General features: G+C 42.8%; 1 protein-coding gene across 3 annotated transcripts; it reads left to right on the top strand.

Moving 5' to 3' along the window:
• The first annotated feature begins 3,764 nt into the window (after window positions 1–3,764).
• Window positions 3,765–16,060, top strand: tfap2b (transcription factor AP-2 beta). 3 transcript variants are annotated; one of them, XM_061091748.1, is made up of 7 exons: window positions 3,765–3,840; window positions 6,957–7,436; window positions 8,739–8,793; window positions 10,351–10,570; window positions 10,802–10,920; window positions 11,689–11,830; window positions 15,769–16,060. In XM_061091748.1, the coding sequence occupies exons 1-7, from the start codon at window positions 3,793–3,795 to the stop codon at window positions 16,058–16,060; spliced, it is 1,356 nt and encodes a 451-aa protein (XP_060947731.1). In that variant the 5' UTR covers window positions 3,765–3,792. The 3 variants fall into 3 exon arrangements, with proteins under 3 accessions (XP_060947731.1, XP_060947729.1, XP_060947730.1); XM_061091746.1 differs by having other exon boundaries at window positions 3,793–3,840; window positions 6,957–7,440; window positions 8,749–8,794; window positions 10,346–10,570; XM_061091747.1 differs by lacking the exon at window positions 3,765–3,840 and adding an exon at window positions 6,222–6,248.
• The last annotated feature ends 346 nt before the right edge of the window (window positions 16,061–16,406 follow it).

Raw genomic sequence — 16,406 nt, 5'->3', positions numbered from 1 at the left:
TGATAATATTTGTTGATACTTTCCTCAATGGAGCCACATTTAAAGGTATGAGACACAGTTTTGTGGCTGATTGTCAAGAAGCTGATTCCAGGTCGCCATGCTGGTGCCTCCTCCTTTCTGTGGTGCTCTAGCGCAACCTAGTGGTCCACAGCTGAACTGCAGCCTGAGTGTGCACAATCTGATGATGATGATAATGTGGCAGTTTTTACACTGGATTAGGTTGGAAACTTGTAAATATATAGAAATAATACACACATAGAAGTAAAGTTAAGTTGTTGTTATACTTGTTGAATAAAGACATTATTTAAAGTAATGTGTCCGTCCAGAATGTTGCATCGATTTCTTAAATAATACAGGTTTAGAAATTGTAAAAGACTTTCACGAAGCAAATGTAAACTTTATATAAATGTAAATATTTATGTTCATTGATTAATCCATATATATATTTATATTCTACACACAGATACAGATTTTCTCTTAATCCACAGAATATTTCAGGGCTTTTGTTGAGCTATTTAATTAATAAGAAAAGAATTAATTGTTGTCAGATTCTTTTGCTTTTCATCAGCACTTGCGTCCACACACATATAAAGGAAACAACTAAGCGATTAAAGGATTATTCCACAGTTTTTACACCTGATGTCCAGTTATTTATCAGGTTCATTCTGCTGCTTTTCCCTGAACAACAATAACATTAGCCGTGGTGCTGTAGGGAGATCCTGCAGGATGTCTTCACTGACCATTAGAAAATATAAAGGAGTAAAACGTAGGAGTATTTTCTGATGTGTACGTTGCAGAGTGACAAAAAGGGGTCAGATGGAGTCAAACGAAAAACCTCTTCTCTCGACTGAAATCTCAGGGTTTAGATAAAAAAATGAAGACAAATCGTTTGCAAGTGGCTGCAAACAAAAGCCGGGGAGCAGAGGGAGCAGCGTTACTGTGACATGTGTGTAATGTATGCTGATACATCGTATGTCAAAAGCCCTGCAGGACAACAACCACAACCCTGCCTGCAGACTCCCAGACTGTCAGGACATCTGTCATCGCTGACAGTCATATGCCCTGCCATGTGTGTGTTTGTCAGTGTGTGTGTGTGTGTGTGTGTGTGTGTGTGTGTGTGAGGCATGGGTGAATCTTTGGCAGTGGGTCATTCCAGAGAACTTGAGAACAGCCGTCCCTCTTAAACATTCATGTCTGGTATTCTCAGTGGCAGCTTCTTTTCTTACTTTGTTTTTTGGCATCAAGGATCTAGATGAGTTTAACCATGTCGGAGGAAACACACAACAGTGTATCAGTGGACATACAGGACAATATAAGAGGACAGAGAACTCATGAGAACTTAGTCTGGACCACAGAACCTCGTTCCACACCAGAACTAACGCTGGTTAGGACAACATTCAGTAACACTGAAGCCAGTCGTATAACTAAAACTGGGTTCTTAATGGAATTCCTCTTGATATATAAATGTCAAGGTGACAGTTTCAAGCTCCAACTCAAGTCTTTATACATAAATGTGTAATTAAGCCGTAAGTCACATTATAGACAGCAGCATATGTGAGAATTCAAAAGCCATATCAAGTAAAATGTCTAAAATTCATTAAAAACAGAAACTACACAGGATGACACTGTGTTTGTTGGAGGGTTAGGGTGCATGTGTGCTTTTGTGACGCTAGGGGGAGCAGTTGACACACATTTGGACAAATCCTCACAGAAGCAGTTGAGGGGTTGGTTGTGTAGAAATGTGACCATCAATAAATGGATTATATAAACCTATTTATTATGGATTTAAATAAGTTTTAACGAGTAAAACTGCACCTGTGAATGTGACAAAATATGATTTTATTTGTTCGGCTTGATTCCTCTAACAAAGACGTGCAGAGGTGTATAAATGTAAAATGTGTTGAAGCCTCTCTTCCCTCTGCAGATCTGCTGCATGTAGGTAGTTTATTTTGAAGGGAAATCAAACTATTGTCTAGTTTTTGTTGCTGTTGCAAGATATTTAAATATAACTGTTCATCATGTCTCCTTATGAACCTTTAATGCAAAGATACAGTTGTCAACAGCTGCCATTGCATAATAAAGATAATATCAGGAAACTTGAAATACCTGAAATTATTTTAAATAAATATAAATAAAAGACAGAACATGTTAATACAAGTTATCACATTACAATTGGGATACTGCTGAAATACCTCCTGCAGCATTTTGACCAATAAGATGCACTGGGACTAAATGCTGAGCCGTCAAATTCCCAAAGCATTTGATGTTGCTTTGTGCTGAAACTGCAGCAATGTTCACATGCACCTCACACACGTGAAGCCCACTCGTGACAACACAGGCCTGAAGATCTACCACAATTATACGTGTGTGTTTATTACAGTACGTGTATATTTCTGTGTCTGTCTTAGAGGAGCAGTGTTGGTTGTATATATATATTAACCTATTTCCATAAGTCAGTGTCAGATCAGCGTGTTGGAATAATATCAAACCACAATCCTTTGCTCTGTTAATTATAGAATAATTGATCGATACTTGCCATGTGAGGCTTTGTTATTATTAATTCAGCTTCATTCATTCTGCAAACACAACTATCTTCTATCAGGTGTTAACTGCTTCCTCCATTTGCTGCTATATTATATACTGATGTTTGTTTCTTATCAAAGTGAGTCCTGTGTTTCATGTAAATACAAGTACCTAGTCTACATGTACTTAATAGTAAATGCAACCAAGTATTCATGGATGACAGTAAAACCCCTGAACTGAATAGTAGAAAAACTCTGCAGACACGACCACACGGGAGCATCAAGAGGTCACTGAATTGTTTTAATGAGTTTTTAAAATAATTGGAGCTGAGGGCTGCAACCGTCACGGCCACAGATCTCTACTCAGATGAAAACCGTTTGGTCCCGTGTGAGAAGAAGCTCTCAGCCACCATCATCAAAACACCACATGAGGGAAATATCCTCCAGAGTTATGATGTTCATCCCTCCTGTAAAACCTCAGGGACTCGAGGGTCACTTCCAATGAGGTTTTGATTTCATTATATCGATAATATACAATAGGTCAAATCGGACTGTCAAGGATAAAACAATTAAGTCTTGGAGTCTCCATTGGTGACCCTGGTGTTTACACAGTCCAACATCCGTTTTCACGATATATGACATTACGACATTATGAAATATAAGAAAACAGGATAAATGAAATGAAAACAGTTTAAAAAACCTATAAAGACTGAATCCCATGTCGACTGTTGCTTTGATTTGTCGTCCATGTATGTATAGAAGTGATAGTTTCTTATGACTATTCCTTCGTTAATCTTTCACAAATATGACACTTTATCAGCCATAAATCCAGTTGCTGTACTTATGGATAATTCACAGTAACCAAACACCAAAGCTGCTCATCTATGGTCACTGTTCTGTCTTTTGTTGGCTGAGTTGTGCTTTTATTTTGGGAACCGCAGAGACTCATGAGAAATAAAATAAAAACATGTATTTCCTGCAATATTGTATTCTCTCTCTCTCTCTCTCTCTCTCTCTCTCTCTCTCTCTCTCTCTCTCTCTCTCTCTCTCTCTCTCTCTCTCTCTCCCTGCTGCTGCTGTCAACCCGCCCCATCTTTATACAGTATGGTGCTGCAGCAGGCTTCAACAGGGGTTCCCCATTCACAAAGAGAGGGAGGGAGGGAGGGGGAGAGAGAGAGAGAGAGAGAGGGAGAGAGAGAGGGAGAGAGAGAGTTGAGTCGTCCCTTCCTCACTTGGCTGCATTCGGTTTACCGACACCGGAGAAGCGACCATGCTGTGGAAACTAGTTGAAAATGTCAAGTATGAAGATATTTATGAGGTAACGTGACCGTCCAGCTGTTTGTGTTTATTACACATTTATTACACACATGTTTGTTTTATCATGAATGATGCAGATTGGAGTGACGTGGCCTGTTTTTTCTGACATGTGGAGGCTGAGATATGAACTTGCAGGACATTGCATCGCGTGGAAATTCGTACAGACAGATTTTATTTTTGCTGTTTTCCTCTTGTTCGTCTTTGAGCTTCTGTTTTGTGTTTGTGGCTTTGGTGCAATTCAGCGTTCGGATCATACGGTTAGAAAAATATATTTTTAATTTTGCAGAGAGATTATTTTTATTTTATATTTTCTTGAAATTACATCTAAAATTTGTCACTTTAAATATGGCTTGTGTGTGTTTTTTTTACTAAATCTTTGCTTGTAAGAAACATAACTTATAATTTAAATGAGAATTAATAAGAATTTGTCTAAAAAATTTATTTTAAAAAACATCAGAAATAGAAAAAAACTGCTGCAAAACATGCATTCGATTTTTAAAATGTATTTATTAATTCTTAAATTGGGAAAAAAATCCTAAATAAAGGCCGGGTCAGAGCAGGGCGAAATATGTGAGAAATATGTAAATCATCTGGCTTCCATCCCAAAATAATAATAATAATAATATGTCTTTTGATTTAAACGCTTGGTAAAATGCTGGTTCTCCATCACAAAGCAGTGGGAGAGATGGGAGAGATGGCACATGGCTTCCTTCCCACGGAGCGAGCGAGGGAGGGAGGGAGGGAGGGAGGGGGGGGGGGGCGGTGGTGTTGTTAAACAAGTCATCCACGAGGGCAACACAATATAAAGTGTAATCGCTTCTTTTGACTTTTGACAGCGTTCACACGAGCCCCTCACGCTGCCCCGTGGTGAGATCGGTAACACAAAAAGGAAAAAAAAAAAGGGCAGCTGCAACAACACAACAGGAGACTCACTTCATTCTCCAGGAGTTTGTCACACTATGAACAAAATGTGTGTGTGTGAGTGAGAGGAAGGGAAATAAATATCAACATGTGCCTGTGCGTAAAAGTGGAGTTTTACTTTGGAGGAGGTCGAGTTGGAAGCAGAACTCTGACCCTGGATCTGTTCCTCCTCCTCCCAGTATACGCTCCCAGTATACGCTCCACAGCTGTTTCTATTCCCAGTGACTTATACTGGTTTGTTTCTATGATGTCAAAGCTATACTGTTTTTTTTGTATAGATGTCAAAGCCGTTTCTCTCAGAAATGGTTTGTGCCAAACTGTCTCCAAAGGGCGAGTGTGTGCTTTTCCTTGCGTCAGACTTCGCCCACAAAAAGTCCCCAAAGCGGTTATTCTAGTGATGGAGGGATGGATGGAGGAGGAGGGGGGGCAGCTGCAACAACACAACAAGAGACTCACTTCATTCTGTAGGAGTTTGTCACACTATGAACAAAATCGGTGTGTGTGAGTGAGAGGAAAGGAAATTAATATTCATCTGTGCCTGTGCGTAAAAGTGGAGTTTTACCTTGGAGGAGGTCGAGTTGGAAGCAGAACTCTGACCCTGGATCTGTTCCTCCTCCTCCCAGTATACGCTCCCAGTATACGCTCCACAGCATCCCAGTGACTTATACTGGTTTGTTTCTATAGATGTCAATACTGGGTTTTTTTCTATAATGTCAAAGCCGTTTCTCTCAGAAATTAATATCCATCTGTGCCTGTGCGTAAAAGTGGAGTTTTACTTTGGAGGTCGAGTTGGAAGCAGAACTCTGACCCTGGATCTGTTCCTCTTCCTCCCAGTACACGCTCCACTCCTCTTTCTATTCCCAGTGACTTATACTGGTTTGTTTCTATAGATGTCAATACTGGGGTTTTTTCTATGATGTCAAACCCGTTTCTCTCAGAAATGGTTTGTGCCAAACTGTCTCCAAAGGGCGAGTGTGTGCTTTTCCTTGCGTCAGACTTCGCCCACAAAAGGTCCCCAAAGCGGTTATTCTATTGATGGAGGGGATGGAGGGATGGAGGGAGGAAGGGGGGAGATTCCTCACCCTGCTCCTCCCCCCCCCCCCTTGCTTCACACACTCCTTCTCTCGCCACGGAGTCTAAACGTCACTCACACGGTTGCGCGCCAGGCTTTACGCTCCGTGTGTCGCCACCAGGCCTCCTCTCTCTCTCTCTCTCTCACATATTAATATTCCTGTAAGTCCCAGAGTCATGAATAACAATCACCGCTTCCACCGGGGGTAGAGGCGGGAGCTCGGTGCTCACAGTCAGCAGCAGCAGCCAGGGGCGGAGGAAGGTTCAGAGAGGATCTGTGTGGTGGAGGAACCAGGCCGGACTCACACGCTGCTTGCACCCGGGGAGGAGTGTCCTTCTCTCGGCCTTAAACACCCACTTCGTCCCGCTGCAGCTCCAGAGGTTTTACAGATGTTAGTTCACTCCTACTCCGCCGCGGTGAGTCCTCTCCTCCTCCCGGACCTTCTCTGGTGCAGGAAGGGAATTCGTTCATTTTGCTGAGAAGGTTTTCGTTGTGATATTTTGAATGAAGCTGGAACATTCCACCTGCAGGCTCGTAGTGGTCCAGAGTCCTTTACGCAGCTCTGGATCCAGCTCCACGGGCACCACTCCTAACAGCCTGGTGGTCCTGGTGGTCCTGGGCCTCCATGAGCTCTGTCATTTCGTTAACATCTCTGTTTGTCTCCTCTCCTCCTCGCAGACCTTATCTAGTGCAGAAAGGGAATTCGTATATTTTGCTGAGAGGTTTTCGTTTCGTATATTTTGAATGAAGCTGTAACATTCCACCTCCAGGCTCGAGCTGCTGGTCCAGAGTTAACTGCTTCTTCCATTTTGCTGCTATAGAGTTTACAGTGATGTTTATTTCTTACCAAAATGAGTCCTGTGTTTCATGTAAATACAAGTATCTAGTCTACATGAACTTACTAGTAAATGCAAGATAATATACATGGATGACAGTCAAACCCATTCCATTCCTGTAACATTCCACCTCCAGGCTCTGGTCCAGAGTCCTTTACGCAGCTCTGGCTCCAGCTCCACGGGCATCACACAGTCTGGTGGTCCTGGTGGTCCTGGTGGTCCTGGGCCTCCATGTCCTCTGTCATTTCTCTAACATCTCTGTTTGTCTCCTCTCCCACCCTTTTCCAGGACCGGCATGACGGGGTCTCCAGCCACAGCTCCCGCCTGTCCCAGCTGGGCTCGGTGTCCCACGGTGGTCCCTACTCCAGCGCGCCGCCGCTGTCCCACGCTCCCACCTCGGACTTCCAGCCTCCGTACTTCCCCCCTCCGTACCAGCCGCTCGCTCACTACCAGAGCCAGGACCCGTACTCGCACGTCAGCGACCCGTACTCCCTGAACTCGCTGCACCAGAGCCAGCAGGGGGCTTGGGGGGCGCGGCAGCGGCAGGACGCGGCCGGGGACCGGATGGACCGGATGGACCGGATGGACAGCTCGGCTCTTCTGGCCCAGCCCCGGGCCTCGCTGCCCCCCCAGCTGTCCGGCCTGGACCCCCGGCGGGACTACGGGGTCCGGCGGCCGGACGTGCTGCTGCACTCCGCCCACCCGGGACTGGACCCCGGCATGGGGGACGGCCTGCTGCACGGCCTGCACGGCATGGAGGACATCCAGGTGGGTCAAAGGTCACAGGGTTGAACGCACCCTTTTTTTATTTTTTATTATTACTTTAAATGTATTTATTTATTATTGTTGTTTGGAATTAAGGGATATTGAATTTTTTGGAATTTAAGGATATAGGAATTATACGAGTCCAAGTCCACCGGAGTCCTTCAGATAATTGATTAAAACGCTGCATTTCTATTATACCATTAAAATAGATAAAACTAAATAATTATTATATCAGCAAATATGACGAGTTTGACCATCCAAACTGAAAGTAATGGCATTTTAAATTCATAGTTGTGCAACTTCAGATTCTAAATTCCACATCCATTCGCCTTTTCTCCGTCGGGATTAAGTTAAACAGACAAGAAGAGAATTTAAAAACAAAAAGACCAAAGTAATAAAGTGGACAGAGGTGCAGTGGGCGGAGCCTCTAATGGTGGACAGCTGTCTCCTTCATTGTCTCCGCATGTTTCCCTGAGACTCCCGATCTGAGGTCAGTGAACCCGGAGCAGCTCCCTCAGGCTGGACTCTCTCTCTCTCTCTCTCTCTCTCTCTCTCTCTCTCTCTCTCTCTCTCTCTCTCTCTCTCTCTCTCTCTCTCTCTCTCGCACCTCAGACACGTTCGATGAGAAGATGCTGAGATGTGGAATAAGCTGCTGCTCAGATTCCACTGCATATAAAAAATATATAATATATATTAAAAGGAGAAAAGAAGCAGCGATTTCACCAACTTTAATTTGCAGAGAAATTTACCATTATGCCATTATTATTATTATATTTTGAATCTGAAGGCTGTCCTTTTTGGCTGTATAGATTTGTGTTGTGTTGCTGCAGCTGTGGTGTCAGAGGAGACTTTTTGAAATAGACTGGAGCTGTGTGGGATTTCACCCCCCCCCCCCCCCCCTCAGGGCACAACCATCCCGAATCGTCTGCCATTTAACCTCCAAACGAAACGTTCTCATCTCTCCGTGTCCGTGTCGTGCGTTTATTAACCTCCCATACATTTGTTTTCAGCAAATTAATCTTTCTTGTTTTTTTCTTTCATTTTAATACTCGAGTGTGGAGGAATGATGCGTCTGGTTTTTAAAGAGGGAGTTTATTTCTCAGGATGATGAATGAGGCTTCACTCGATGAACTGAAGCAGAGGATTATCATCTACAGATTTGATTTATTCATTTTGTCTGTTTTTGAAACGTGTAAAATGTTATAAAAAAATCCCTTTGTAACTTTAAATATTAGCAGTTATTAGTATTAGTATTACAATGTGGCTGATGTGCGTAACGTTGTGTATTTCTCTTGGTTCTCACAGACCATCGAAGACAACAACGGGACGAACATCCTGGATCAATCAGTAATTAAGAAAGGTAGCTACACGCACACAGACACACACACACACACACACACACACACACACACACACACACACACACACACACACACACACTCACACACACACACACGAGTAACACTCTCAACAGTCCAAACCATTGCAATAATATGACAATAAAATTACAATGATTTGTAATAAAGGCCAATTTTTTTGTAACTACAGCTATTTTGTAAACATTATTTGAGATTGTTAAATTGTCTTTATATTTATTTCTATATATATATATTAAAAAAACTAAATTCGTGGGGTTCCTTCATTTTGATTTATCTCCCAACATGTGCTATAATATGATAATGTATAATTCAGTTTATGGATTTGTAAATCAAATCCTGCACTTGGACTCCAACTGGACATTTCTCCACGTTTTACTTTAGTTTTTTGAGGGGTGTGTGGGTGTATGGGTGGGGTGGGCTAACGATCCCTGTGTATTGACTCGCAGGCAGAGTGTCGCTGACAGGCTGCGGCTCTGATGATGGGAGCTGATTCAGTGACTGAACTCCCCCGCGGGGCAGTTAAACCGCTGATGTAATAAATGGCACCGCTCACGGAGATCTCCTGAGCTCGTTTAGGGCTAATCTGCGGTATTACCCCCCGTGGAGCCATCAGAACCCCCCCACCCCACCTCACACTGGCCCTATGCATGCATGCACGACTCTGGTCTTCTTCTCTTCTCCCATGTTTTTATTCTTATTTTAACGCCATTAGCATTAATGCGTACGGGATGGAGGCGCTGGTGGGAGTTAAACTGGCCGTGGAGAGGAGACTGGGAGGTGGTTAATGGGATCCGGGAGCGTGAGCCAATCAGCAATCGATAATATTGTAATGGGAAGAATGTTGCGCGACATTAAATAACAGTAAATGCCCGGCGCGTTGGTGCATCATCGGGCCAGGGAAGCAGAGAAGACATGATTTTATATTGAGAAGCTTATCCACCTGAGTAAATATCTCATACACACACTACAGTGGTGGAAAGTAAAGAAGTAGAAATACTTCGTTACTGTACTTAAGTAGATTTTTCACATATCTGTACCGTACTTGAGTATTTATTTTCCTGACTTTTCACTTTTACTCGTTACATTTGAGCACAAATATCTGTACTTTCTACCTCTTACATTCTCAAAACTGGCTCGTTACTTGAGCAGCGGAGGTTGACGCATCTCTCTCTCTCTCTCTCTCGCTCTCTCTCTCTCGCTCTCTCTCTCTCTCTCTGAAACATTTTGGGTTGTTTTGTGTCTGTATAGGACTACTATAAAAAGCACTTTGCATTTTTAATTTAAGTACTTTGTACTTTTACTTTTGATACTTAAGTACATTTCAACACCAGATACTTTTGATACTTAAGTACTTTTAATATGAGCTACTTTAAGACTTTTACTCAAGTCATTTTCTGACGGGTGACTTTTACTTTTACCGAAGTCACCTACAGGTAAGATATCTGTACTTTTACTCAAGTATGGCTTTCAAGTACTTTATACACCACTGCACACACACTCATAATGTCTCCATCTACCCCCCCCCCCCCCCCTTCCAGTCCCCATGCCACTGAAGAACATGGGCTCCCTGATGCTGGGGAAGGACGGCCTGATGGGGGGTGTGAACGTCAGCATCAACGAGGTCTTCTGCTCGGTCCCGGGTCGCCTGTCGCTGCTCAGCTCCACCTCCAAGTACAAGGTGACCGTAGGGGAGGTGCAGAGGAGGCTGTCGCCCCCCGAGTGCCTCAACGCCTCCCTGTTGGGGGGCGTGCTGAGAAGGTACGAGCCTATACGTGAACCCTGAGACTCATTTACCTCCTTGTTCCTATTTAACATTTAAATCCTCTGGAGCACAAGCTGAGGCATCATTCAGCTACTCCTGCAGAAAACCATTAATTTGAATTATTAAATGTACTTTAAGATGTTTCTAGAGCTGGCGTTTGTGTGTTTCCATGATCTGATATTTGCACAAGTGTCAATGATTTCGTTTCCTTTTTTTTCTCGCTGCAGAGCAAAGTCCAAAAACGGTGGGAAGTGTCTGAGGGAAAAGCTGGAGAAGATCGGACTGAATTTACCTGCTGGAAGACGCAAAGCTGCCAACGTCACATTACTCACGTCTCTTGTAGAAGGTGATTCAAATCAGAATCTGCAGAAATATTATTCCCAGTATTTATGTCAACAAACCTTCTTACTCAAAACTCCCCCAACATTTGTGTGCTTGACCCCAAACAATTAAAACAAACCCAATATATCAACATTCAACACAAACTGTATAATGACCCTGGACTTTCTCGCTCCTATGAGGTGACGTTCAGAATAAAAAATCTAATTCCAACGTTACATAAAAAATGACGCAGAATCAGGCCGTGCGTAATTTGGCAAAGGTCGTGACCTCACAGTGTCTCTGCGTTTACAAAGAACATGGCTGCAGGGCTGTGGTGCCAGAAATATAAATAAATATTCCGTGTTGAGGAAGTGGAGAGATACGATCAAGTTTGATTAATTAACCTACATAATTTATCGATTAATTAATGTTGTTTCCCTGCTTTAATTTATTCTGCACATGGGGCTTATTTTTATATAATTTCCAATTTTTATATTACATCCCTGTCCTTGAAAATATTTTATTTCTTACTCCTTTTTTTATTAAATAATCCCAAGAACCAATTCCTTTCCTCACACATTTAATTTCCTCCAATATATTGATTTAGGTAATTTCGATTTGTTTTGCGTAAAATCCGTGCGTAAAAATACAAAGTGTCCATTTAATAATATCCTGGAAATAATAGATAATTATTAGTATTTTGAAGCATAAAAAAAAAAATGCATTACCTGTGATTTTCGCTCTGTTTGTCCACGTCATATTGACCCTGCGTGTGTCTGACCCCCCCCTCCAGGTGAGGCGGTGCACCTCGCCCGGGATTTCGGTTACATCTGCGAGACGGAGTTTCCCACCAAAGCCGTGAGCGAGTATCTGAACCGGCAGCACGCAGACCCCAACGAGCTGCACACACGGAAAAACATGCTGCTGGCGACAAAGTGAGTTTGATGGACCGTTTGATTAGATCCGTGTTCCCTCGCAGTCTTTATGGGCTGTGTGTTCTGTCATGGAATATAATGTAATAATATATAAACACACACACATACACACACAGCCATACATGTCCTCTGGGAGGTTCACAGGGAGATTAAATGGATTATAATGTTGATTTATTAGCAAACAAAATCTTTAAATATTTGGATTCCTTCAAACAGAGCCAGGAGCAGTGAGGAAATAAAGAGCTCAAAGGTCAAGCCTTTCTTTTGGCACAGACAGCAGCAACAGAAATGCTGTAAAAAAAAAAAAAATAATCCCTGCAGAAAAGTCCAATAACTTTATAAAATATTTCCAACACTGCATTTTTGCTTCATGCAGCAGATGTTCCCATATTTTAATGTCCCAGGAAAAAAGCCCCAAATAGACATTTAATCAGGTTTGTCCAGCATTTTGAAATGTTCATTTGACTGAATATAAGAGGCGTCCATCTGCTCTGGATAGGAATGCTTCTGCTGAGTGAAATGAAAGTCTCTGTGAGGCTCCTCGTGAAGACCCCCGAGGGCGGGAGCCTCCTGCCTTCACTCTGAGCTCCACACTCGGCATCGCACACAGCAAACATTGAATTTGAAAAAATTGGGGCATGTGAAATTCAGTTGGAGCGATGAGGAAATGAGCAGAAATAAGATTGTTCACCTTCTGATTGTGAGTTGAACTCATCAGTGGGTCACGACTGCTACCAAACCCAATCCCTTACACAGGTTAACCTTTACCTTACTGGAGGCTGGACACTTTAATGTGGCTCAGACGTTTATAAAAATACAAGCTCCGAGGTGAGAAGTGTGGGTTTGAACTCTCTCTTATAGGATCGACCCACTTACTTATATTAATCCATTTTTATGGGCGTTTAAGTGTGGAATCGGATCCCAGACAGACACTGAGCAGGATAGTTTTCTTTAAAGGGAACCAGGGGAGCAGTGGTGAAGTGGATCAATCCTAAGATTTGTCCATTTTTGCAATCTGCTGATTAGTGAGTCGTGCTAATCTGCATGCATTCGTCCCAGAGTGAGTTTTAGGAGGTTTCAACAAAGATCCCTTTAGGACGCTTGTATTTTTAGCTTGCATAAATAGTGCTGTCTGCCGGCCTGCACTGCATAAACCATCTGCCTGTCTGACAGTGTGTGTGTGTGTGTGTGTGTGGTGCTCAGTACGTAGGGTGTGTTCGGTGGTGGATGTTTGATGCTCAGATTCAAACCTGTTCCAATACGGGGTGTCGGAGCTGCCTGTTAGAAATTCATTATTTAGCAGTGAAGTGTTTCAAGTCGCCAGAAAACAACAGCGAGAGCCGGGAGTGTAGCCCGGGGTGGCGGCTTCTCCTCTCTACTCCCCTCACCCCAGCTGGGCTCGGCCTGCACAGCCTGTCACTCATTTGCTAGAGCTCTGCCCTTAGGCCTCGCACTGCCTGTGTGTGTGTGTGTGTGTGTGTGTGTGTGTGTGTGAGAGAGAGAGAGATGGGTCTGCTGAATATAAAACATGGGCCTAAAATCAGATGATGAGATTTAACAAGGAGAAAAAGGTGAAAAGGTGATTTTCTCTTTTACTGATGCACTCACATGTAGTGAAGAATGACGACGCGTTTGATCATCAGTCCTCGAAAAATGAAAGGTTAGCAATTAAAGATTTTCTTTTTAATGTGGAGGCCTGAAACTGTCCAGATTTTTAAAAAAACTTGGCATTAGTGTTATGTGAATTCTGGGTATTTAAAGAAGCATTTTTTTCTTATTCCTGGAAGATATTTAGGGTTAAGGCGTCTAATGGAGTCTGAGAAAATACATCCACAGAGAGAGACATGCTTCAGACAGTCCATACCTCCGAGGCCCAACAGTCCCCTTATGAAACCACATTTAAATTCACTAAATCAACATTTTTATTTAACAATGCACCAAGTTACACACGCTCATAGATTTCAGTCGCCTCAAGATCCTCTAATTATCCGGAGAAATCAAGGAAAATGTTGAAAAAGAAAAATTAAAAAATTGGATCTGCCCCCTGATCCAGATCAGCAAACAAAATGTCATGGCTTCATCCTTGGATCATGTCCCATCCCTCCAGAAAATGTAATGGAAATCGGTTCAGTAGTTTTTGCGTATTCCTGCTAACAGACAAACAAACAAACAAACAAAAACACAACCTCCTCCTAAACACCAGATGTCAAAGTGCAGCAGCTTTAAATCAAGAAGCATCACACGCCGCATGGACACTTGTCTCCGTTTCCCATAATCCAGTTTCAGGAGAGGGAATGAAATCCTCTTCTCTCGTGAGGCTTCCACTCGGTCCACGTATCGCTGAGCTCTACAGCCGCCGATTGCATCAAACTCTGTGATTATTCTAGATAGAAAGAAGCCGAGGGAACGAAAACAAATTACACAACATCACAAAGAAGACGATAAAGGAAAGTCACCTAAAGGGACCTGAGGGAAAGTATCAGGGGGAGTTTTCTCTTTACTTCATGCAAGTCCACCTGGGAAATTAGAATTTGTTTGCTTTTAGATTTTCTGTATTTGACATAAGATCCTCTTCTCTGGTGATGGTGAAATATTATTGAAAAATTCAAGCCTTTCAAATACAAAACCTGAATAAGTGAAGAGGGACGGAATAAAATTAAACTGGATTGGCCCCTAACTCTACATCTGCTGAGGCTGGTTGGCTATTTTATCATCATATTATCAGATGAATAAAGCATTTACACAGACATTTTAGTTGCAGGTTCCTATACTATTCGTAAAAGTAATTGAATAAAGATCCCCTCCCTGAAAGTAATCTGTATTATTATTCGGATCTTCACCAGATTTCACCTGTTCATAGTTTTATTCTATATTTTTCCACATCTGCTTTAGTTTGTGCATTATTTTGTGAGAAATTAACAAAAATGTCTTATCTTGCAATTGTTCTTTATAGAATTAATTGAATTAATCAAATCTGCTCAAAAAGTGGGGGTTTTCTTGGCCTTCACCCAATATTCAACAAAATCAGATTATCATGTTTTGTATAATAACAGTAAGAAAAACAGTAATGAAAACATAAACTCCTTAATTTAAAGGTTATTTCTGTGTTCTTAATGAATAAGGTTTTCTGCCTTTTCTTCTTTTCCCACCTAACGACAGCTGAAGTCTGGAGAAATCGTTGCTTTTTTCTCTGGTATCCACTTAACTTTATTCAGAAGTAACAGCCGGAGTCATGTGTGATATTATTTGAGAATCAATTGTTGTGTTACACGACATCATTCTTTATCATAATCTATTATCTCTGTATCATCCCTGACACTGGCAATTGTTTTTGAATCTGCTCGGCTGAGTTTGTTTTTATAGGACGGGGAAATAAGAACAAAATAAGATCACACTAAAATGCAGCTCAAATTGAATGTGCTTCCTCACTCAGAGCCTCAGAGAAATGTGAGATTATAACATCTCCCTGCTCTGTTTCCCCTGTAAATTCACCGTAGGTTCAGTTAGCAGCTCAACAACATCTGCAGGTGATGCTGCAAAATGTCCTCAATTAATACAATTAATACATTTATGAGATATATGTTGCAAAAGTAAATCCCTGGGCTGGATTAACAGAGTTAACCCGAGGCTCAGATTCATCGATACAGGCCCTGATAGAACAGCAGGTAAACGTGAGGTCTTATTTGATAAAACACTGCAAATTCCTACAAAAAAACTCAAATTAATAAACTCAAGTCAGATTGTGTGCAGGTAACGTTTTGTGGGCAGTTGGTACAATCTTTGCTTTTGGGTGAGATTTTAATACGATGTTGTCTACATTGGGTTTCCAGTAATAAACCTTGTTATGATTAACGCCACTGACTGAACAGGGGCATCAGCAGCAGTATCTTCTCCTCCTGTTCTCCAGCCTGACCTCCTGTTGTCTTCTCCCCCTGCAGACAGCTGTGTAAGGAGTTCACAGACCTGCTGGCCCAGGACAGGACTCCCCTGGGCAACTCCAGGCCCTCGCCCATCCTGGAGCCCGGCATCCAGAGCTGCCTGTCCCACTTCTCCTTCATCACGCACGGCTTCGGCTCGCCCGCCCTCTGCGCCTCGCTCACCACCCTCCAGAACTACCTCACCGAGGCTCTCAAAGGACTCGACAAGATGTTTCTCAACAACCCTTCCAACAACCGGCACGGGGACGCCGGCAACAAGGCCGGCGACAAAGAGGAGAAGCAGCGGAAATGAAGCAGGGGAAGAAGGGGAGCAATGATGGAGAGGCGAGCGGGAGGCGGCCACACACACAGTGGCGTTTCACCGTTACTTCTAGCTTTACACCACTGCGACTGACCTGCCACACACAGGGACTGAGGAGGAGGAAGAGGAGGAGGAAGAGGAAGGCTAGGAAGAGAGAAAAAGGCAGAGGAAGACACCCGTGGGCCAGTGTCAGAGAGCACAGAGGGATTTTTCATCTGTGTTACGTTCTTTTCATTCCCCTGAGGACATGGTGGTTACTGTGTTACATCCATTTTGCTCCCCCTGCCTGCATCCTGTGAGACTGAGATGCTGTGAGCAGCCAGCAAACAACATTGTG

Source organism: Limanda limanda, chromosome 18, assembly GCF_963576545.1.
Source record: "Limanda limanda chromosome 18, fLimLim1.1, whole genome shotgun sequence".
In the NCBI taxonomy this organism is placed as follows: domain Eukaryota; kingdom Metazoa; phylum Chordata; class Actinopteri; order Pleuronectiformes; family Pleuronectidae; genus Limanda; species Limanda limanda.
This window is presented reverse-complemented; position numbering and strand designations above follow the sequence as displayed.

Excerpts from the sequence above, each read along its gene's own strand:
- tfap2b (XM_061091748.1), top strand. The coding sequence starts at position 3,793 with ATGCTGTGGAAACTAGTTGAAAATGTCAAGTATGAAGATATTTATGAG. Across the intron at positions 3,841-6,956 it reads AGTATGAAGATATTTATGAG|GACCGGCATGACGGGGTCTC; the intron begins GTAACGTGACCG and ends ACCCTTTTCCAG. Across the intron at positions 8,794-10,350 it reads TCAATCAGTAATTAAGAAAG|TCCCCATGCCACTGAAGAAC; the intron begins GTAGCTACACGC and ends CCCCCCTTCCAG.